The following is a 25000-nucleotide window of genomic DNA, read 5'->3' on the forward strand; positions in this document are numbered from 1 at the left end:
GCTACATGTGTGAACGCTGACAGACAGAGACTTCACCCAGAGTTTCTGCAGCAAGTCAGAGTGAGCTGATGTGAGAACACAGCAGGATATTATCAGGAGAATTCAGCTCAAGCCAATAGGAGGGGGGGAGTGACTAGATATACTGATACTGGAGTCTGCCCAAGACCGCTACGATCCCGTGCAAGTATTTAAACGGCGACATGTAGTGAATGAAGTTTGTTATTTAAAGGAAGAATGTGAGACTTTTTGATCCAGTAGATGTCGCTCTTGAGCACCAGCATAAAACCAAAACAAACTTTTGTTTGGCCACGCCTCCTCCATACTGAAGCCTCCGCCCTCCTCCAGAGACACACCTCCGAGCTGCAATCGCCTGTGTCCTGCATTGTTGTGTTAGCATGCTAATGTTAGCGCTCTTTAGTTAGCTCGTAGCTTCACATTGTTGTGTTAGCATGCTAATGTTAGCGCTCTTTAGTTAGCTCGTAGCTTCACATTTCATGTAAACTGACACAGAATGAGCGTGATCTAAAAACTCTTACTAACATCCAAATAATCAGTGAGTATGTTCTTCTTCTTCTCTCTAGTTCTTGACTAAAACAGCTTTTATACACAAGGGGAGGAGCCGGCCGTCCCGTCCATGTAAACACGGCTCTGACAACAACACAGCCAGCGGGACTCGAGCTTCTCCCTCATTGTAGACAGTCAGGACTCAGAGACATATTTACACAGGACAGACTTTATGATTTATGCAACCAGCCTCCATTTTCAGATGTGATCATAACAGTTCTTCTTCTTCTTTTTGCCGGATCATGCTCGTACTATACCTCGTCATCTTACCACACATCCCCATCATGTCCTGTCCTCTACATTGATGCTGCTACACCGCTTCATTAAAACAACTCCAGATGAAGTTTGGATGCTTCAGGGCCTCGCGGTGTTTGTATGTCAACATGAAATCATTCCTCAGAAACCGCTCTGTTGTTAATGTGACTCACAGTTTGTCATCATAGCTCCAGAAAAAAACTGCTGCGCTCCTTGATGCCTGCTCAAAAAGCGTTTCAATCCGGCGCTGACATGTTTGCGAACCCGGGCTGAACTGTAACAATAATAACAACAGGGTTTCCTCTGCGCTGTAGTGCAAACCTGTGATTGTTGTGTCATTTATTCCGCTTCCTGCACACACACACACAGTCTCAGGGGGAGCAGTGAGTCATGTAAGCCTGAGGTATTTTATGTCACTTTGGAGAGAAACATCTGTGAGTATCAGCATGACATGCCATTAGTCCAAATCCCCTCGTTTACCTGGGTATTATATGTAAAAACTGGAGATTATTATCCCTTTTCCTGGGAACTTGGGTACAGTAGAGAGCGGCTCCCGGCTCCTCCTGGTGAATCCTAAAAAAAATCACTGTGATTAGGACACATAATCCCGAATCACAAGGGAGTAACCACAATGGCTTGAGCGTATTCAACCTGACATTTAGTTCAGCCAGATCCTCTGATTGGCACTTGATTAGCAACTAATCCATGTCATTATCTCCTTCAGTGAAATTAGTTGAGTAGAAAAATGGTGTCGTAAATCACAGAGGTGGAACCGTGCAGGGGGGCTTTGATCTCTCAAAAGTGATGAGAGAGAGAGAGAGGAGAGAAATATGTTGTTGCCATGGATACTAAAAAATAGGTGAGAGGGAATATACGCTTTAATGGATTCAGGAAAAATGTTTGGAAACTGAAAACTCCCATGTGTGAGGGTGTTGATAAAAGTTTGTGGGGGTTTGTGTGCGAGCCCTGAAGAGGAGTCTTGAGATCAGCAGCATAGAGAGAAGGTTACATCACCTGGATATGAAACGCCTGTCTCTCTCTCTCCCCGACTCCTCAGATTATAGACTGATAGAGGTCCTCTCCAGGTAGAATCCAGCTCACCCCCCCCCTCCCCCCTCCCACCCCCCTCCCACCCCCGTGCTGCCTCCTCTGGCTCCAGTCCTGAACCCAACCCTCAGAGGAGCAGGGAAATAATTAGGAGAGAAAATTGCAGCTGACACTATTTCTGAAAAGCAGGGTATTGTAATGAGAGCAGAGCAGGTATTCATTGTGTCTGAGGGAGCGATTGAAAGCCCTTCGTCCTTCTTCTTTTTTTTTCTTCTTCTTCTTCTTCTCTTCTCGCCGCGCTGCCTGGGAGAAAGCTCAGGGAGACGTGAGCACAGAGCTTTGCTGAGTCCCTTAATGCATGTGGGAAAGGAGCCTTGAGAGGACGAGGCAGAGGTGTCTCCAACAATGGCAGGAGCCAAGGTTACAGCTGAGTAACTAATTCAAACTGACACACACACACACACACACACACACACACACACACACACACACACACACACACACTCGTCTCCTCTGTTCCCATTACGAGTTGAGAGGGAACGCCGTCCAGCCACCGCTCTCAGTTATCTTCATTAGCCGCGTGGACGCGCTGGAGTGGTCTTGCTCGGGGAAGCTTTTCTCTGAGCAAGGCACTCACAGGAGATGACTAAATGTTTTTGTCCCACACATAGGCCCCGCCCCTAAAGCCAGTGGCAGGCTGCGAGGAGAGATAGATGAGGTATTAACGGTTGTGTTTTTCAGCCGGTAGCCGAGGAGGCCTCAGCGGCGGTGTGGACAGAAGCAGATGCTGCTGCAGGAATATTAAACCTGCTAAATGAAAACGTCCTCCATAAAGACTTCTTCGCGGGAGTGGGCGCTGGCGGTGGTGTTATTTCATAGCCGGGGAACAGGCGCCTGAAATGTGATTCACAATGGAGGCGGAGGAGGCGGGGGGGATGAGAGAGAGAGGGTTTGCTTTGATCAGCTTTCAGAGCCGTGATGCAGGTGCACATCATGATTGGGCGCACTCGTTTATACTCGTTCTTTTATCATTTGAATATAATTATGGCGGCTAATTAGGACGGACACAGACATGATCCTGATCCACTCATAACAAGTGAGGCTGTGGACGTGTTACATGTACTCGCCATGAGGTTTGACCGTGGAGCTGCGTAATAGAGAACAAAACCAAATGACCACATTTTTGTAGGCCAACCAGGAAGTAGCGTCGCCATCGGGTCTGTCGAGAATTAGCATCTGGGATTTTGGATCATTGCAGAAAATAATCTCTGTGTTAAACACACGTTTCTGAAGCGTAGGCGTTTTGTTCAGCAGGATAATCTTCACAGATGAACGCCATTTTTATGATGTTTGAAGCGTTAATGCGGCCGACAGAAGTAAAAAGCTAACGTTATGCTACAAGCTAACTACACCACGGTCGGATGATTGTGACGTCACTAGCGTTATGCTTCAGACGATCTCCGATAAGCTAATCAGCGGTTTTGACTAGCTAGCTAAACCGTAGCCTAGTGAGTTGTTTGTTAACCTAATATTTGTCTAGAGTTTGCAAGAGCGCTTAAAACACGACTAGAAGCTGTAAGGCGGACTAGTGAGCGAGTTCCCGCCGTTTGTGTCCGGCGTGATGACGTTTAATTTCCCCGACAACCACTGTAGTCTCATTTAGCCACTTGTTAGCAACCGCCTCTAAAGTCTTTATATGTGATGTTTTGATCCAGCAGATGTCGCCCTTGAGCACCAGCATGAAACCAAAACAACTCGCGCTGCATTGTTGTGTTAGCATGCTAATGCTAGCGATCTTTATCATGCTCGTATCTTCACACTGCATGTAAATTTACCTGAAATGAGCGTGATCTAGAAACACAGTTAAGCAGTGAGTACAGTATGTTATTCTTCTTTTCTCTAGTCCCTCAATTAAACAACTTTTATACACGAGGGGAGGAGTCAGCCGGCCGTCCGGGCGATGTAAACAAAGTGAAGATAGGACTCTGAAAACTCTGAAAACATCACAGACAGTGGGACTCGGGTGTTACACCCATTGTAGACAGTCATGACTCACAGAGTTATTTTCAGAGGAGATACTTGATTTATATATTTAAGTGTGAAAAATCACATAGAAAGACTTTAATGATGCACAGAAATTTTTTGTTAACCACAGACCTTATTTCAGGCGTTTAACCACAAACATCAAAATGTCCGCTGACTTTGAGAGGATGGCGCTAAAAATGCTAACTGACTTCTTGGTTTTAGGAGTCATTCCTGTGGCGCCCTATGGCAGATGAATAATACTTATAACAACCCTAAGTGGACAGAAACAATACATGAGCTTTGGTAACTTGACGGGTGGTGTCAGCTCCCTAACAGACAGATTCCATGTGGTCATTTATCTGCACTCTTGGTCGGTCGGCTTCTAGAGGCGTCAACATTGCATCACAGCGTGCTCTGCAATCTGAGAATCTGAGATGAGAGATTCCTCCCATACACACATACAGTCCACGATGCATCAGTGGCTCTCCACCCGTCCCGTGAAGCATGTCAATTAAATTTACAAGATTTCAGGCTCCCAGCCGGATCAGCTCAGCATCTTCTTCTGCGTTTCTGAGCTCTGTGAACAAACCTGCCGGCTTGTAGGGAGCGGCTGACGCTACATGCACGGTGACACACTCAACAGTGTTTCACACTCACTGTGCAGCTTATGCAGGCATGAACAGGAGGAGCAGAAGATGAAGCCATTATCTGCAGGTTTACTCTTCGGCGTTCTGGGATGAAACACGGCAGCTCGTGTGCTTTTTGCTCGCCGGGTTCCCAAGGTGCTCGTAGGTAAGAGATCAGCCGAGCCGGGCGGCGATGAGGAGAAGAGTCTGGGGAGGCAGCTGGACTCCTGCGGGAGTGCTGCGAACTGGAGGAGAGCGTTATTAAATTTAACCTGGCTGCCTTTATATGACTGTAAAAACATCGCAGTGTGCTTTACACCTGTTCTGAGGAGAGCGACCTCTCCTACCTGAAATCACACAGAATATACAGAGGTTTTTTAAAGTAACAACCGAGGTACTTTCTTCATCAAATAACATCTGGAATATCACATTTTATAACTTATCATTTAGTATTTAGCCTACTTGCACATAGCTCTGTATATATATATATATTTCTGGTTTACTGCACATAGTTCTGTTTACATCTGTTAGTCCATCACTGTCCACTTATATCTACTCTTTTTATATTTTGTATTTTAAGTTTAAGCTTTAAGTTGTATTTAAATTGACACTTTATATTTTAGGTTTAAAATGTTTAGTACATTTGTAGTGCAGCACATTCACTCTACATCATGTTTAAGTGTAAAGGCAGCCTGTCAGCTTCCTGTTTGTGTGTTTCATGAGGGGATGAGTCAGCCAATGAAATAACAAATAGATCTCGGAGTAATTAGCATTCAGTATGGGATTAAAGTTGTGACGTGCAGCCTCTAAGGTCCCTTTTCCGTCCGTCATTTTGGCCTCATTTGCTTTAATTTTGGAGGTCAGAATGGAGGTTCGAGGAACAACATGAGGTGTGCAGGTTAGCTGCAAGAGAGGCTGAAAGTGTCCAAAATCCTGCACAAAACATGATTCTGTTTCTTCCAGATATCAACTATCTTTATCGCTTTTCCCTCTCGGGGGCCGGAGCCAAACTCAGGAGTTGGACCAAATTGTTTACCGTAATGGATGAACCACCTAACAGCTAGCCACATTTAGCTTAGCCACCAGTTTGTTCTCTCTTAAAGAGAGATTTCACATTTTGATAATCGAGTGTCCGGTTGAATGAATGTGTTGGTCGTCTCGTCGCTCTCCACACACTTTAAGACCTGAACTGTTAATCCATCATGATTTGTCGTCATGTGTGGACTCTCTCACATTTTCAAAATCATTTTAAGATGTTTTAAATCTTTTAGTGTGTAGCAGGTCTTAGCTGGTCTCCAGTCTGTGGATGCAGCTGGTGAGTGATTCATTTAGATTTTCATGATTTTAGAGAATCAACAAAGATAACTGGTGCTCTCTTTGTGTGGGTTTGGTCTGATTGTGATGGATGCAGCTGTCTGTCTTTATGATCTCTGACCGGGAGTTTTGCATTGTGGGAAAAGGAACTTGAAGGTCCCTGGTCTGATGCAGAGTGTAGATCTTTCTCAAATCAGAACGACATGCGGGTAGTTTTTGTGGATTTCACATTTGTTCACATACTGCATGTTGGCATAATCAGTACATACTACAGCTCATGTGTTCCTTCTCTTCTACCTCAAATCTTTACCCGTCCTCTGAGACCGCCAAGGGGGACGATTATTCGGTTTTCCTCTTTTTTTTTTTTTTTGGGGGGGGGGGGGGGGGGTTCTTTTCTTGGGATTTTAGTACTTTGAAAAAGAAGCATGTTTTGCTGTTTGTCTTTGTTGGATCTTCTTGGCCTGTAGTCTTCAAAGTCGGGCGCCGGGGACCAAGCGGGTCTTGTTGTAAACGTGGAGCCCCGCATGAAGTCATAAAGATTTCATCCATATTATAACTTTACATGAAGGCTCGTAAAACTTTAATAACACCGAGGAACGGGGTGGATATTTATCGATTTACCTTCATTGGCAAACACTGAACGCTGTCAGCAGGAATATAGAGATGTTAGAAAATATCGACGGCCTGTCACTGCTGAATAAAGATGCAACACACAGGTGAGCACACTTAAGCTCTCAAGCCTCATTCACACCGCGAGAAAAGAAAAGACGACATGATGCCGTTATAGGGCGCAAAACGACTTTTATGTGGACATAAATGAGAAGCAGTCATTCAGCCTGTGCGTTTAACTCTTCATGTTTGCGAGCCGTCGAGAGGCAGTTATGATGCAAATAAGTGCAGCTGATGATCGCACAGTGGATGTTATAAAAAACGAGCACTACACGGGCGCTCTGTTGTGTTAAGTAGCTTTTCACTGTCAGCCGAGCGATATCCAACATCGCTGTCACACTCGTTACTTTTCTCCATCAGGATCCGTCTCTGTCAGCCGCCTGTCCCTCACTCCATTAAAGATGATTGATAGAGCCGGAGAAATCTTCCGCCCAGCTGTTGTGGTCGACTCATCCCTGAGAGGAGGAGGACCATCCCTCATCAAAAAGACCTTTTGTGTGCGTTGACGACGTGAAAGGGAAAAAGCACATTCTTCTGAAGATAGCGTCGAGCTAATCTCAGCCCTCTTTTTTTCACACTTTTTTTCTTGGCGCTGCGCGTGAATAATTATTACTTTACAGATGACGATAAGAGGCACATTTTTTGTTTATCTGGGAAATAAATCACAGTTTCTCTTCATCAGCTCAGAAAATGTAAACTCGAGTTATCCTGCGAGCGATCTCGACTCTGATTCATTTGAGCTTTTAAGAATAAGATCGCCTCGTGTTGTGAAAAAAAGTCTTCACAAAGAGAAAAGACTCGCTGTTTGTCCAGCGCTCTCTCTCTTCCTCTGATGGCTTGTGAGGATTTTTACAGGACGACTTGAGGAGGACTTTATGATGTTTCAGTGTGATTGATAACATGCTCTTGGAGGGATGTCAGGCTTTCAGAGACGGATAATGTGGATTTCTATCTCTGCGCCGTCTTCTGTAAGACGTGCCATCAATCAAAGTGTATCGCAGCCTTAACCCGGTAAAATTAAAACCTTGGGGGGGGGGGTCTCTGAAGAACCGGGACACAGACATCAAGAGGGAACGCGACAGAATCAGAACACAGATCCACATCGTTAACAGGCCTGGCCACAGACAGATTCCCCCCCACAGGGCAGAGAGGACGGTTAATGATCTGACTGTATATCTGTGTTGACAGCAGAGAGGGATTACAGGAAAGAACAGTCTCATTTTCACCGTGTGTGGAGGCGTTATTAGATCCAAGCACAGCTAATTCCATTCCTGGGCCCCGTCAATATTTACCAGCAACAAGCGCAGCAGCGCCATGGCAGGCCCGACCCCCCCCCCCCCCCCCCCCCCCCCCACCAAGAGGAGAGGAGGACCCGGGCATTTAAAAACATAAAGAGTCACCAGACAGAATCATCAGCAGTTGTGGAAAAAATACACTTTTTTGTGATGTTTCCTCCTGGAGATGTTCAGATACAAGTATTAAAAGCTTAACTAAATTAAAATGTTAAAAGAACCTGAAACCATCGCAAAGTCACAGAGCCCTGGTCAACTTTCCCCCTCTTGTCTCTTCCATCTTGTAGCTATTGTGCAAAGCTGTATGGGGTTGTTATGTTGCCCAAATATACTCAGCTCCATGTTTGTAAATGATTAAACCCTGAATTATTTTCCAGGAGGAGAAGGTCTTAATATGCAAGTTGACTTTTCCATTTGATCTCCTGATTTGTCAGCTCCAGCTTTTGGTGGACAAAAAATTGACTAAACAACAAACTCACACAGTTTTCAGGAGGAGGGAGTCGGGGGGGCTGAGGGTGCTGAGGGTGCTGCAGAGTTCAGAGTCTTTGTCCATTTGATTAAAACTTAAAACTCATTTATTCAGTCTGGCTTTTATTGAGTGCTTTATATAAATTCAAATCTTAATTAATAAATAATTGTTTTGTCTTTTTTATCCTACTTCAATTTTAAATATTCTTCTCCTATGTATTAATTTTAATTCTTATTGTTGTGCATTACTCACTCGATGATTTTATAAACTACTTTTTCATCAATAACTTTTCTGCACTCTTGTAAAGCACCTTGAACTGCAATTTAATTTGTCTGAAAGGTGCTGTATAAATAAAGTTTGATTGATTGATTGATTGCTCATAACCTTTAGTTTCAGAGCGCTTCTCACATGTTTACTGTTGCTATAGGTTACGAAAGTTGCCCCTCACTTCCCCTCGTTTGTGACTGAAGTCGGTTTTATAATCTCACAAAGAAAGCATCAAAAACAAACGTAAAGGCATCGTATCAGGAGGTCAGCTGCAGCTGTAGACTTTGAAATTGTTCCCTGGAAAAGGACGAGTCAGATTAGCTTCTCCTCTAAATGTTGTTGACAAAGTTGATATTTGAAGCCCCGCCCCTTTATTGATTTTGATTGGTCCATGAGAGACGAGCATGAACGATGAAACTTCTGAACTGCTTTGGTTCTGTACAGAAAAACTCATGTTTACCATTTCTCTATAGGATATGTAGATGTAGTACACCACAATGTGTGATCGCTGTGCCGACTGTAACTCGTTTAGACGACTTCCTGCAGAGCGATACAGCTCAAAGAACGTCAGACTTTTTCCATCTTTTGCACACATTCAGGGTTTCAGAGTTTTTAACATTATCAAAGTAATCAAAAAATGGGATGGGAGGAGATGGGATAATATGCAGGAAGGATTTCTCCTTTGTATTCCTCTCATTCCTGTTGTCCACACTTCCTGTCCGCTGAGGTGGAGGTCGGAGCAGGCCGAGCATGAATGAGGACGGCGGTTGTTGTGGGGCGACACAGTCCGAGGGTGGAGGCTGGGCGTCAGGGACGTCGGGTGGTAGTAGTGTCAGAACACCTCGCTTTATTTCTTGCTTTATTTACTTAATGTAAATATGTTTGTTTTTTAACTTTTTGCCATTTTTTACTAATTATACAACTGTTTTTGAGCTGCTGTAACAAAGACATTTCTCCCAATGGGGGATCAATAAAGTTTATTTTTATCTTTTTCTTCTTTAAAAGTCCGGTAACTCAGGTAGTCAGTGAAGTGTGTTAAAAACACTGCAGACTGCAGACTGCAGACTGCAGACTGATGCCGTCTCAAATGAAATGCATGCATTAAGTTTACACAGATGTCTGCACATCTGCACATTCATTACAAAATATAAACTGGTCACAGTAAGTTTGTTCTGTTGGGCTGCTGTTAATACTCTTAATCTTTAAATAAATCCATGCAGCAGAAAGTATGACATCATCATCATCATGTAGCAGGACTTCAGCGCCCCTCGTTCCTCCTTCGTCCTGCTTCTGTAAACATCTGTTTTGTTTCGACAAACCGCTAACGAGTGTATCCTGATCTTTCCACATGCCTCTCCTCAGGTCGGCCTCACCTTCTCGTTGTGTTTCTGTTTTGTGTTTTCAGTCGACGGCTGCATCCACAAAGCGGCGGGGTCCTGTCTCTATGATGAGTGCCACTCTCTAAATGGCTGTGAAACCGGCAAAGCCAAGATCACCTGCGGCTACGATCTCCCTGCAAGATGTGAGTACCAGTAATTATTTATTTGTTTGTTTCCATTATGTGTGCACCGACGTCCTGCAGGAGGAATATCCTCTAATCAAGGCGCTACATTAGCTGACAGTTAGCGAACATTAAGATTTAGCGGTATAAACATTAGATGGTTGTATCGCACAACGAGCCGTTCATCTGTATGGTTTTTAGGAAATAGCTTCATTTACAAAAACCTGAGGCTCCTGAGCCAGCTGCTGGACTACACAGGAGTAGTACTGATGCAGAAAATCATTTGAATGGACACAAATACTCTGATGTTGTTTTTGCACCGCTCTTTGATTTTGCTCATGCGTCACACTTTGAGTCTGAGGTCATCGGCCTCATTCAGCCGCCGCTCTCAGGAGGAAATCTGCTCTGAAAACTCATTAACACATTTTTAAGTTCAGTTTCTTTTTTTTTTCTTTTTAATCTGGGATGTGTTGTCATAGTGAGGAAACAAATCTACAAACACTGAGGTGCACTCTTCACACATTTGAGGTATATGACAACATGGCTGTGATCCTCAGACGTTGTTAGACAATGACGTCACTGTCAGCAGCCGGCGAGCGAGTAATGTCAGGCATGTTTTGTTTTTTTTTCTGAGTGAGTGCACGATATAGTCCACTACATATAACTCACTATATAGTGAGGAGGGAGGAGGAAGCGATTTGAGACGCAGCCCAGGACATAACATGTTGTGTTTGTCTTTATTTTGCACGTTCATATGTTTCTGAAAGATGTTTTAAATAGGGTCAGCTTCTATTTCTATCATGCAATGTTTGTTTTAAACTGCAAAATGTGAAATTCTGAGGACAAACTCGGCACCCAGGTAAGAATTATTTTTAAACTAAACACAAAATCACAACAGTTCAAACCTTCACACACACACAAGTATTTTAAATACTTTTCGACTAAATGTCGACTTCTGTCAAATCGTATTATTCTGAAGGAACATGAGATATAATCAGTGTCTCCTGTGTTTCATGAGTTTGTTTCCACCTGATTGAATTTTTTCACTTCATCCTGTGAGCGTCCTTTTCTGATTTCAGCGTTCTGAATTATTTCTTTTGACAGTTCTGTCTGATGGATCTGCTCGTAGTGTTTATTTTATATCCACGACTGACGCTGCTAAACATCACGACTTTAAATCAGCCTGTTTGGTTTCCTTTTGAGCAGCACCACATCCACTTTAGATCCACTTCATCTTTTTTGCACAAAGTCGTTTTAAGATTTTAGATTTGGGCATTATGGACTTGTCTATTTCTATTTTTGATCCAGTGTGACTTCTGTGTTTGCACACGGCCCTGCAGTCTCATATGTGGATTAAAGGGCCATTTCTCTCTGCTAATTAGTAACAACATACACAAGCTTCCAGGTTACAAGGACGTGGCGTTCATCAATTTATGAACATGGGTGCGGAAAATTCTGCAGTTTACAGCGCCAAGAATCCAAAGTAGGTTTTCTTCTGAACTTTCTGAATCACAAATGTCCAGCATTCAATCATTTGAAGATTTGAGCATTCCCGATGTCTCTCAACTTCTCTTCTTGATCCAGTGCGGCCTCTTTGTGTGCACACCACCCTGCAGTGTCACGCCCTTATATGGGCATAAGAGTCTTCTATGCTAATTATGGACTGCTGCAGACTTTTCTCAGATTCTTCTTAGACGAGTTTTGAAGAGAAATCTGTTTGTGAACGAGGCCCAAAGTTTCTGTGAAGTTTGAATAAATGACAGTGAGGTCACTCAGCTCGCTGCAGTCAGGTGTGTGTGTGTGTGTGTGTGTGTGTGTGTGTGTGTGTGTGTGTGTGTGTGTGTGTGACGGATGGGCTCTGATTACGCCCAGGTGTGGGGAGCGTATATATACTCTGGGTTCTCCTGCGCTCTGTGCTGACTCATTATCTCACCTTCAGAGGTAGTGAGAGCTTCTCTCTGCGTTTTCAATGCGACGCAATTTCTTTTTTCTTTTCTTTTTCCCGCTCTCCAATTGATCGCTTGCAATTTTTTGTGGTTATCCTTCTGGGATAACTTTAAGACAACCCTGGGGTCTGCTGCACCTGCGTCCCACTCCCCTCCCCGTCTCCTGACAAATGACACTTTTTAAATCTTCACACACACACACACACACACACACACACACACACACACCTACATATAAAGAGATTTTCATACCTGCACATCATCACAGGCGTCCTTTCCCCCCAAAACAAAAAGTGCGACGCTATAAAAACACTTTAATCATAATTTATTATTCCTGCAAACTCATTAGTAAGAAATCGGGGGACTTGTTATTGGGAGGATAATTAATATGATTGGTGCTTGTTCTAAGGCTGGATGGGAGTGTCATCTGCACACAAACAAAGACATTCAGGGAGCAATTAGTTGCATAATTTGATTGATATTTCACCCCTGATTTATTCTGCTAACGGATCACATAACTCTTACTGTCATCGGGAGGTTCGCTCTGTTTTTATGATCTCATCATGTTGAAGTCTCTTCTTCAGTTTTGTGTCACTTTTCAAAGTTCCTGTCCTGAACTTCTTCTCCTGCAAACTTGAAAATGGAAAAACACTATAAGGATGGAAAGAAGAAAAAAGAGTCACTTGGTGTAATTTCGTTCGAGACGGGCGTCCCAGCAGGGCTAACCTAACCCTGAAGGATTTCCACCAGACGGCCCCGAGAAGACATCGAGGCCCCAGATGAAATTAGGTTGCGTTAATACGCCGTGTGTCGTAAAGATGTCAAACAAATGGGAGCAGATAAACTGTGAGTCACTCCTCTTGTAGGCGGCGCCGGCTCCTGAGCGCGTGCACGGCCCCCCCCGAAAAAAACAGGGACAATTTAATAACCTGCGATGTCACCTGGGAGCAATCATGCTGCCAGCGTGTTGCTGTTATTGTAATTATCTCTGGGTTCAAACATCTTCTCTCTCTCTCTGCTGATACCTCGTTACACATTGTGGGAACGCGACGTCGTTTCATATTGGGGAGCTATCTTCACTTCCAGCCGCGTCGTCGTCGTCTTATCTTCCACCCTGTGATCGCTGTCAGCCGCCGCCGCCTCCGCCTCGTCCGCTCGCACAAACCGACAGCGGCTCTGACGAGACGTCTCGCTCGCTCCTCGCTCCAACATTTGGATTCCTCTTCTCTTTCCATTAATTTTCTGCCTCTGCCTCCTTTTTTTTTTTATTCCTCCTACACTCGCATTATGAAACACAATCAATTCTGTTTATGGAATCACAAACACACCCGTCTGTCCACCTCGCCTGATTATGAAACCAAGTAAACAAACAAACAGGACAACACTCAGGTTTCTAAATGGACCTCGGCTCGGCGATGTTTGGATGTGGGCGTCGACAGAAAAGGGTCAAAGCTCTGTGTATTAGATTCATTAAAAAGTTAATGGTATGCTAATGAGCTGCTGTGGCTAAAGCTAAATGCATGAAATGATTAAAATTGACACAAAATTAATTTTAATATTTGTTTAATTGAATGATTGACTCGAGCAAATGGCCTCGTGTCATTATTCTGAGGCGAGAGGGCTCAACGGAGATAATCGACGGAGGTGCTTAATGCACAAAGATGAAATAAAAAAACATGTCGTTGAGAGAGAATCAGTTTGAGTCAGATTGTTTTCACATCTTTGTCTTCTCTGTGAAAAGAGAGAATCAGCTGGATGAATCTCGTGGTCATCGTGGGTGTTTGTGATTTCACAGTTGTATTGTAGTTTATTAGTTTATTGTACCTTCAGATGTATTGACTCTGTTTTTCTGCACAGCTGAGTTTAAGACGTGTAATCTGTAGCTCTGCAGCCTCGTGCCTGACGGTGGTTATCGTGCGTTTTGTTTGTTATCGTTGCAAACGAGGGAAACCACGATGATTTTAGAGGCTAAAATTAAAGTTGATGATGACCTTTACGGCTCTTTATAATGCTAGCAGTGTGACCGAGAACCAAGCAGAGGCTAACAGAGGCTAACAAAGGCTAACAGATGTTAAACATTTTTAACAGAGGCTAACAGAGGCTTACAAAGGCTAACAGAGGCTAACAGAGAACCAACATAGGCTAACAGAGGCTTACAAAGGCTAACAGAGGCTAACACAGGCTAACTGAGACCTGAGCAGAGGCTAACAGAAGCTAACAAAGGCTAACAGAGGCTAACAGAGAACCAACATAGGCTAACAGAGGCTTACAAAGGCTAACAGAGGCTAACACAGGCTAACTGAGACCTGAGCAGAGGCTAACAGAAGCTAACAAAGGCTAACAGAGGCTAACAAAGGCTGACAGAGACCTGAGCAGAGGCTAACAGAAGCTAACAGAGGCTAAAATAGGCGAACAAAGGCTAACAGAGGCTAACAGAAGCTAACAGAGGCTAACAGATTTCTTAAATCAAAGAACTATCAAACTACTCGTCAAAACAGAAAAAGTAATCCAATCCGACGGGATAACTTTGCCTCTGCCTCTGAGAAGATGTTTTTTAATGGACACAAAATGTCATCTGCAGCTCTTTATGGATTCTACATATGTTCAATCACATTCTCATTTTGTATGAAATAACTTCTGCTGACACAGATCTGCAGATGGTGGCTCGTCTATTCTTCCAACAGCGAGAAGAACGCAGACAGATGGAGCGTTTACCGTTTACATCCTGGCAGAGCTCCGTGTTTCCATCTGAAGCTTTTTTCTTCTTCATGGCTTTCCCTCAACATAAGCGTTTCTCTCTTTTTTTTTTTTCTATAAACACATCAATCTCTCCGAGGATTGCACTTTTCTGTAGGGACCCTCTCCTCTGAAATCTATTCCGCTGCACATAATTGCAAATAAGTAAATCTGAATTATGCAGAAAAAAAAAACTGTAAATGATTTCACTTTTAATTGATTTTTTAGGGATTTAGTCTTGGCTTCAAACTCAACCCCCAGCAGGCCTGAAATAAACCCTCCATCCCTATTTGAAGACATCACCTGCAGTGTGCTGCGTCTCATTCTGCTGAGGCTTGAGCTGGGCAGTTTGTTATTTCTGTAACAAATAGAGGAATTACAGTTTAAACAGGATACTCAGAATAACTGGTAAAGCAATAAAAAGCTTCCTCTGCTCCTGGAAAACGACTTACTGCCCGCCGCGGAGAGCGTGAGCAGAGGATCTGAAATCAGAGTTGTCCTTGTTTGGAGATTTGATGCGCTGAGGGGATGGAAAATGACCCGCCTCATTTCAACCTTTTTTTTTTCCCCCTTCTTTTCTTAAGACAAGAAAATTGCTCTCCATTACATCTCACTAAGCAGTTTGGGTTGTGTATCCCAGTGGCAAATGAGCCTTTTCCTTTAAGCGGGGCCGAGCACATGTGGGACTGATTATTAGAAGGGCCGGCCCGGGATTATTAATCAATGACAGTAATTACCCGCCTACCATAGCGGAAAAGACTCCCAAAAATTGTCTGCTACATCAAATTGACAAGGAAATTGTCTATTTGCCCTCCTGTTAGACAAGTTACTCATCTGCTGGTAGATTGATGATCAAATGAAGAAATTATGTCAAGTGGAACAAGCCTGCTCGCCATATTTACGGTTTTACTGCCGGAGGATGTGGTGCAGAGTTACGAGATAGTTTCATTAACCGCATGTTTAAGTCTAAGTATGCACCATGTCTAAAAAATGTAATAATTATATGTTTACCTAATAAACCCAACAGACACATAAAAGCTGTTTTCACATACGTGCTCCTGAAAATTTGAAGAGATTATCAGGAAGTTTGTCCCTGAAATCTTAAACCATTTTCACATCTGCACTCCTGAAAATATCTATGAAAAGGAAACCTGAGGAGAAGATGGGATCTATAAGAAAAACAACAGGTCTGGACTCTAGTCTGTGTTATTGTTATACACTGAGACATTTCATGAATCCATCATGAGCAAAGAAACACTTAAAGTCTTTATATGTGATTTTTTGGTCCAGCAGATGTCGCCCTTGAGCACCAGCATGAAACCAAAACAACTCGCGCTGCATTGTTGTGTTAGCATGCTAATGCTAGCGATCTTTATTATGCTCGTATCTTCACACTGCATGTAAATTTACCTGAAATGAGCGTGATCTAGAAACACAGTTAAGCAGTGAGTACAGTATGTTATTCTTCTTTTCTCTAGTCCCTCAATTAAACAACTTTTATACACGAGGGGAGGAGTCAGCCGGCCGTCCCGGCGATGTAAACAAACTGAAGATAGGACTCTGAAAACTCTGAAAACATCACAGACAGTGGGACTCGGGTGTTACACCCATTGTAGACAGTCATGACTCACAGAGTTATTTTCAGAGGAGATACTTGATTTCTACATTTAAGTGTGAAACATCACAGATAAAGACTTTAACTAGTAACAGTGGAAATGAAAAACGTTCCTTTAACCGGCAGAAACCTCGAGCACAACCAGACTCATGTTGTACAGACACTACTCTACTGTGACTGTGATGGCTCACAGGAAGTTGGTTTAAACTAGGGCCTGAGTGATATAGGACGTTTGGGGCCGATACCCATATCGATATCAGGAAGAGAAAGAAATCTGATACCGATATATCTGCCGATATCTTTGATAGATCTATCCTCGATCTGTAGAGATAGATTTAGATTTACACATTTTTTTGCGTTTTCCCTTAAATGCAGATATCAATTACTTAAAATAAATACAGTTAATGAAGACAAGATGGTCGTCCAACTGGAAAGTAACTGGGCATGTATGTGTATCACCGCTCGACACTCTGGAGAGTGATGATGCTGGTTGTAATCCATACAGCGCCCTCTGCTGGTGAAAGAGAACTGCAAGTATAAACTCATATGAAACACTTTTTGACTCGTAATTCAATCTTGTAATATCGGCATATATCTGCTATAACGCTCGCCGATACTGACAGTCTCTCGATGTGCTTAATATCGGCTGATAAATCGGTCGGGCTCTAGTTTCAGCTGTTGGACAGAAGCAGAATAAAATGATGTTCGTAAAAACCTAGATAATTATCTCTTTCCTCTAACCGTAGAATAAATATGAGCCGCTGAAAAATGTTAATGTGCATCTGTATTCTTATTCATCTTATTTCCTGTTCACCCTATTTCTAAAAAACTCTGTGAATATATGACAATGCTTTCTAATAATCTAAATGTTTGACACATCTGAGGATGACCTGCGGCCGTGTGAGTCTCACGGTTATTATGCAGGTCGTCAGGTTCACACTAATAGCGTTCAGCAAAGTCCTCGCAGGTTAATCTGCACTTGCACATTTGGAGGCCGGGCTGTCACAGCAGACCTAGAAAGTATTCAGAGAGTTCAAACTGGAGGTCTGCTTTTAGAAAGTTAATGTCCCAGAGGAGCTCGTAGATAGACATCGAGTGTTTTCACTCTCCGGTTTCATCTGAAATCTTTTTACCCAGTTTTGTTTCCGTCCCCGGGGCGACTTCAGAGTGACAGTTCAAAACGTTTGTGCTGTTTATTGTTTTCTCTTCCCTCGCCCGCCGTTCCTCTCTGAGCTCTAAGTATATACTTTAAATAATGCATCATATTTAGAAAGAACAAAGAAGGGCCAACATTTAGTTTCCTCGTGTTGCTGTCATAACAAGGCCTCTCTCTCTATGTTTCATCTTTATTAATGAAGTGAAAATATTCTTCAATTTTACACTTACAGAGAAGAACCCGCTCCACTTTTAAGACCCTGACAGACCGAGGAGATCGTCCGCTGTTGGTCCTAGTTGGACCGTCGGTGAGCGGTCGTCGCCTTAGTTTTTGCGGTGTGTCCGGCTCCGTCGCAACCCGTCGGCCCCCGTCTGCCTTTTTTTGGGTCGGTGAAAGGAATCTCTCTGATTGGCTGTTGGGAGGTTTAATTTCTGTAGTATCCATGCTTTGACCCATTAGTGCGGTTTCTCCTTATTTGTCTCCTCCTCTTCTTTTCTTTTTCCACTAAAAGACAAAGAGCTGACAACGCCAGCGCCATTTTCTACTTTTTATCAGACATTATTCTCCGTTAGTAGACGACCTATAATACGAGTGGTGAGCGACAGCGGTGTGAAAATGGTCTTCTGGTATCATAACAACGGACTACCGCCCCCTGCTGGCATGGAGAGTTATTTCTTCTCATGAGCAGATCGTACGTGGTGATTGACCGTCGGCTGTAGTCTTTGCGGTGTGTTCAAGTGCTACTTTTTGGCCAAGACAAAAGGCGACGCGATAGTCTGCCGATTGTCGGCCGTTGGTCTAGATGGTCGCCCTAGTTTCTGTGGTGTGTACACCTCATCGCCTTCTTTGACACTCGTTCTTTGCCGTCTGCTTGGTGTGTCAGGAGCTTAATCCAGGGGAAGGTGGTTTGGTTCATACACTTATCTCAATTAAGAGCATAACATAACAATACAGGACGAGTGATTCTGTTTTGCTATTCGAGTTAAATTTACTTGAGTGTGCTAAATCTTCATCGCACTCAACACGTGGAGCTGTTTGTTCCCACTGACTGAGCAGTTTGAATGTTTGTGTGAGAAGTTTCAGACACATTATGTTTTGCTTCTCGAGCTCCACTGGAACTCAGAGTACCACAGTGAGACAAAACACCTCTGGGAAACACACCCCACTTTCAGGCCCAGCGCCTTCCTTTATCTCCTGCTCCCTTTCAGTGTGAAACACAGAGGAGTCTCTGGTGTTTACTGTAACTGCACCTGTGCTAATAATACTAATCATCAGCCTGTGATAAATCCTCCGTCCTGATAGCGCAAGGAGTCTTTCCCATGCCCTATTTAATCTGGGAGACCGGGGCCGTCTGTTCCCGACTCTCTCCACTCAGCAAACACAGATAACTCACAGCAAAGTACCCACTATTAGTAAGTGACATATAGCCCATTCTGATTAAATTACTCCCATGAACATTATCATTCTGCCGAGCTTGTTTGTATCCGCAGCCCCAGTCTTTTTGCCCCGTCACATACAGAGGAGCTGACATGTTCAGATGGCCGACAGGCAGCGTTTCATTTGTTAATTTGAGTACATCTCGTTTATCGAGGAAGGATGCTGTGCTGAAAATTTTCTTCAAGATGAATTCTCTTCATGCATTTAAATGTCTCCTGCAGCATGTCAACAATGAGTCATTTAAAGACTTCCTTTCTGCATCAAATTTAAAGATCTGTTCATAAAACATCCTTCTGTTTGCCTGACCATCATGCCTTTTTTTTTGTTCATTCACTGCTTTAAACAGATTTTTATGATCTCAGGTTTATTGAGTTTCTTCAGGCCGAAATCACTCAACACTGAATTATAAAAAATAACACATTTTACGAGGTTTTTCCTGCACAGGTAGTGCATTGTTAACCACGTCAGCTTTTTGCTTTTTAACAAATTAAATGGCCGACCGAACAGACTGTACTTTATCTCCACATGATGAATCAAATCAGCGCTGTGTGACTATTCCAAGGTGGGTTTTTCTTTTTCACCCCTCATTTTGGATTCAAGGCGAGTGTGAAAGAAATTCTTTGTTGTTGGCGATAAATTAGTCGGCTTTGACTCAACTCTGGTGTCAGCCTCAGCCTCAGACAGACCCGGTGCTAAGTCAACACCGTCTCCACTGCTCACTGTTAGCACTCACATCATAAATGTCACTTTGTCACTTTAGGCTCACTCCATTTAGCAGATGGGGGGGGGGGGGGGGGTCTGCCGCAGACTTTCTCAGACAGTCGGGGTTGTTTTGAATGTTTTAAGTCTGGAACCTCACTCAACTGTCTGTCAGTTATTATGCCGTCAAGTCGGGACAGTTACTCACATGTTAGATAGTTTTAGAATCAGAGTAAAATTTGGGGTTTATTGTCGAGTAGTTAAAGAAGCACAAGGGGTTCATCTTGGTGTTGATTGGTGCTTTAAGGTAAACAAATAAATAAAACAAATAGGAAACAATGTCAGAAGCAGAAGAAGAAACTTTGAAGATTATAAAACAATGTCATATAACCTTTGGTTTGGCTGGCATCAATTCCAAAAAGGCGATCATTTCATCAGAGCCAATGAAAGTCCTCAGTTTCTACATTTGCCCTTCGTTGTCTTTGTGCAGAAATCGATCAGATATGAGCTTTGAATGTTTTGCAAATCATCACTTTCTGTTTTTATGTGCTCAAACTAGGATCAATATTGGCACCCCCCACACTGCCGTTTTGGATGCCCCTCGGTTTGTCAGATATGAGAGCAGTTATCAGGTCAACAGGTGTTGCAGTGATGGAAGCGGGTCAAGAGAAGTGGTTCAGATAGAAGTGATTGTACCCGACCTAAAAAGCCTCTGCATGTTTCTAATAAGCTCCACGAGCAGAAACGTGCTCAAACTAGGATCAATATTGGAGATGCTTTTGAAAAATGGAGAGAGGTTAGAACACAGAAAGGTTTACAGACTTTATTTATAAACAGTTTTACTTAAACTATTACAACAATGCTCTTCACATGCATCCAGACTTTGCACCACTCCCTTTCTTACAAAGTCAGGAGCAGAATCTAAAGTTAGAAGGAGGACATACTGGCTGCTGCATTGTTGTCAGAGAAGCCAGCACTTCAACATGTTTCCTTAATGATCAGATAGTAAGATACCTTTATCATCTCACTCTCTACACATCTCACTGATTGATCCTTTAATGTGGACTCAAACAAAGCAGCGTTTTTCTAAAAACAGTAAAGTACCAAACCTTGAATTAATTAAAGATCATGGAGAGACCTTGCTGTGAGGATGACATTTTTTAAAAAGTCTTGGTGATTATAAACTGCAGGATTTCAAGATTTATTAATTACTGAATAAATTGGGTTTGAAAAGGAAAGATAGGATATCAAGGAGAGGCCAGATGTTTGCTGGCATTATTTATGAGGAGGAAAAGTGCCTCTGCTGCTCGAGGCTAATCAACTCGCTCTCTGGCTGCTCGCTGGTTGTAAAGGGTGCACTCTCAAGGAACAGAACAAACCTAATTTTACTGCTGCTCCATAAAAGCCCAAGTAGTCCTCCATGTGCCCCTCTTTTCAGTTATTTGTGTTTCCTTTGTTGGCCGGCCTGTCAGTCTCCCAGGCCTCTTGAGGACTGGAGTAATTTGGTAATTTTGCCTAAACGGTGATACTGTAATTATGTGGCATCAGCTGCCGAGCTGTCAGAGAGACGGCCAACGGTCATTCATCAACAGGAAACTAGAAGGGGGGAGGGGGGTCTTGACTGATCGGGTAAACACAAGCAGAATGAAAGTGTGGTGGTCTCACCCCCCAAAAAAAGGGTGAAAATTGGAGGTGAGAGGCCTTTAGAGTAATGGGGTGCAAAAGCAGCCATGGCCTGTGTGGCGGGTGGGTTGTTCTGCAGGGGAAAAAAGAGTTGGGGGGGGGGGGGGAGACATGTCTGAGGCCCCAGAATGACAGTGATGCATCAGGAGGGGGCTTCTGGGTGGCAGATGAAGTGGGACCGCTGGAAGGTCAGGTTTGAAGTGGAATGTGGCAGCAGCTCTAATGCGGTCCTGCCTCCCCATCTGTCCGAGAGAACGACCGGAATAATGAAGGCTGTGTTGTATAGAGGGCTCATCACCCAGAGGTGGAGCATTAACGCGCACGGTGCACGGTGCACGGTGCACGCACGCTTTTCTTCCTAATAAGGATTCTGACACCAGTACCCCCGGGACATCATTGTGCACAAGTGATTGGACCCAACACTCGTCCATAAGTAGGTCAAAAAATGACCCATGATTAACAAATATTTACTTGCAGCAGAAGATTTCATGTTGAATTATTGTTTATTTTTCACTTTTTAACATTGAAAATTAACTATAAAAAATACAAATATTACATGAAAACAACACCGAGGGGTTCATTTGACCATCTTATGCATCCATGGGTAATATAAAAGATCATATTACTGATTTCCAACATTTAGCTCCCAAACTTGTTGTTGTCGATCATTAAACTGAAATCACCGGTCAATAACAGCAGTACTCTTAAAATATTTAAGATTAGCGATGGGGATCATTGATACTATGATCAAGACTCCTTCACAATCCCAGTCTTTATCGATATGTAAAGGGGACGTATTTAAAGGGGACATATGATCCCCCTCCTCCACCTTTTCAAACAGTCCCCCTGTGGTCTAAATGAAACATCTGTGCTGTGCTTTGTTCAAAATATAACATGAATCAAGCACCAGAGGAGGTTTGTGACCCTGTATAAACCAGCTCTCTCAGAACGCTCCGTTTTGGTGTGTGTGTCTCTTTAAATGCAATGACCCCCTCCCCTGAGTTTTCCCAGGTAGACATCACTCCTCTGTAGTGAGAATAAAAATGGCTGACCTGCTCAAAAGTGTTGTTCTAGTCTGGAGGTGGAGTCTATGGGTGGAGATACCAGGGGAGGGGAGGGGATTTTTTTTTACCAGAATCCCACTGTGACATCACAAGGAGAGCACATTTGAAACAGAGCATTTTTCTCTGTGTTGTAAGACTTATGCAGACCACAAACAAAGGACTGGATGGTTTATTTCACATGTTGTGTGTCAGTAGACTCTCAGGTTACACAGATATATGTTCACAAACACTGAAGAGGATTTTTCGTAATATGTCCCCTTTAACAGAACCAGTATATCAATCCTGACGAAGCAGGTGAAACATATTTCTATAATCCGGGTAGAAGAACAGATAATAAAGAAACAGGAAACAGTCATCACGTTCATGGTTGCTGTGTCTGAGAAACTCAAGCCGATCTTTTTTCAGGATAACTTTCCTTGTTTTGATTTCCAACCCAAGTGAGTTCAAAGTCTTCCAGTTTTATTTGTGTTTCTTCCTCATGCCAACACTTACATCATCTGTTGAAGGATTCAGGGAGGATATCGGAGGCTTTGAAACGAGACTTCCTCCCAAACTATTGACAAGAGTCAACAGCAGAGAAAGTCAAACGTATCGACATGCTGGTCTTTTGTGCAGACATGATGTGTGACTGCTGCTAATAGTCGAGGTGTAGAAATTTACCAACGTTAAATTGTTTTTCAAATAATAATGAAAGTATTTGAGAACTTAAAGTAAAGGTCACCTTTGCCCCGTTTTGGTATTTTTTAAAGTAATTTGAACATTTCTCCGAGCTTGTCTTGATGTATTTTGTTGGTTGTCATCTCCCTCCACAGTGGCTGTTCCTCGTCTTCCTCTTCAGTGTGTCCCATAATCTCACACATTTTATGTCAAATATGATAAAAGGAAAGGGTGTTTGCTCTCTGACCTTAAAGAGACATTTCAATTTGATTTGACATTTGTGCCATTTATTGCCTGAGCAATTTCACTGTGAATCGATCCTTCATGACGTCTCTAAAAGACGACTGCTGAGTCAGGAGGGACGATGTGAAACCTGTGTTTGCACAGTTTATTCAGAATATTATGAGGCTTTAAATAAGGTAAGATGAGGTGATTTTTAACTTTATACCAATCCCACATTAAATCAAACTGTCTGTTTTCATAGTTTAGTTTTTTATTTTATTATTGTGTCATACATACATCCATATGCCCAGCCCGCATGTGCTTACATGACACCATAAATTAAAGAGTGCACTAGGTAAACTATATTCATTCTCAAGAAACAAAAAGAGAAAGCAAGAAGTCAAACTAATCAAACAGAATATCCTGTCTTCTTCTCCAAGCTTTTGAAACAAAATTATCAAGTTTAAACACATCAAACTGAAACAGCCGTTCCAGTTTCTGCACATCTGTTCACCCCAATATTTTAGATTTTACTTCATGAAACAATAATTCTCTTAAATCATCAGATTTTGTATAATGCAAAAGAAAATGGGACTCCGTTTCAACTTCATCTAACTCACACATTCATATTGAATTATTTGCTCCGTGTTGCGGATGGACTCTTTTGGCCCGACAGCGTGTCGCGGGGCTCCAGACTTCCTCGAGCTGGGACTCAGACCATCAGGGAACTCTGCAGCTCTTCCCCCCTGCAGGACATCAGAGCCCAGTTTATGGGCGATGTCTCCATGTTGACAGTGTTGTTTTCTCAGAAAGAAAAGCAAAGTTTTTTTAATCCAATGGCTTTGTTTACCTCTCATCCAAGAGTAAGGGATAAAAACTAATTAAGGAGAGGGAGTAGCGGACTCCTGTGGTGCCATTTTCACAGCTAATTATGCATGAATGCAGCCTGCCTAAATAGTTGTTCCCCAGTCTTTGATGTTCTATTCACTAAATTGCGATGGTTACTTCCGCTCATTAGGCTTTTAAGATTGTAAACGCTGACAGGTTTGACTTTTTTTTTTTCTCACTTCACATCCCAGAATCCCACTGCTGGAGTTAAAAGGGGGGTGGGGGGACTTTGGTGGCCTGTTAGTGGAGTTTATCCTACTTAGTTCTTAAATGCAATCATATGACCCGTGTGTATATCCAAGGTTGCCGTTCTGTGGATTTTCCACCTGTGCCGCGCTCCTTAAACACCATTAACCCTCCCATAAAAGTACATATGGCTCCCTATAAACCCTAATGGTGGAGTGGGCCCGATACACAGGAGCCTGTGTTTGGCTTTACCAGGGGCGCCACGTTTGAGAAATAAGGAAATGAGACTCCATAAAAAAGCAAATAAAAGTTCTTTTTGACAACATTTCAGTGTTGGATGTTTCCCAGATCTGTGTGTGCCTCAGCGTAAGTGACGTCTTAATTGCTGTGTTTGCAGGAAATTAAAGTTTATATTCCCGTTTGCAGAAATGTCGGCAGGACTTCTGAGACCCATTAAATGACACACATCACACCCCCCCCCCCCTTTTTAAATACAGCTTCAGTCGACTCTGCGTTACTGCATCAGTCACACCTCTGTTACACAAATGACCCGTTAAGGTCGTCAAATGTTCATCCTTTCATCCTTTCATCCTTTCATCCTCTTTTCAAATTCTAAAAGGATACAATCTATTTTATTTTCTCAAGTACTCAAACTTTAAAAAACACTTCCATAAGAAAGGTG

At 43.0% G+C, this 25000-nt stretch overlaps 1 protein-coding gene and 1 pseudogene across 5 annotated transcripts in view; both read left to right on the forward strand.

Moving 5' to 3' along the window:
• Positions 1-25000, forward strand: part of macrod2 (mono-ADP ribosylhydrolase 2) — a 607882-nt gene that overhangs the window by 243409 nt on the left and 339473 nt on the right. For all 5 annotated transcript variants that reach the window (XM_061039437.1, XM_061039433.1, XM_061039435.1 and 2 more), the window contains exon 5: positions 9934-10050. In XM_061039437.1, the coding sequence (XP_060895420.1) occupies positions 9934-10050 (117 nt within the window). The remainder of the gene's footprint in view (positions 1-9933; positions 10051-25000) is intronic.
• LOC132975123 (tubulin beta-1 chain-like) overlaps positions 1-25000 on the forward strand; it is a 543950-nt pseudogene that overhangs the window by 25611 nt on the left and 493339 nt on the right.

The sequence above is a fragment of the Labrus mixtus genome, chromosome 6 (genome assembly GCF_963584025.1).
Source record: "Labrus mixtus chromosome 6, fLabMix1.1, whole genome shotgun sequence".
Taxonomy (NCBI): Eukaryota; Metazoa; Chordata; class Actinopteri; order Labriformes; family Labridae; genus Labrus; species Labrus mixtus.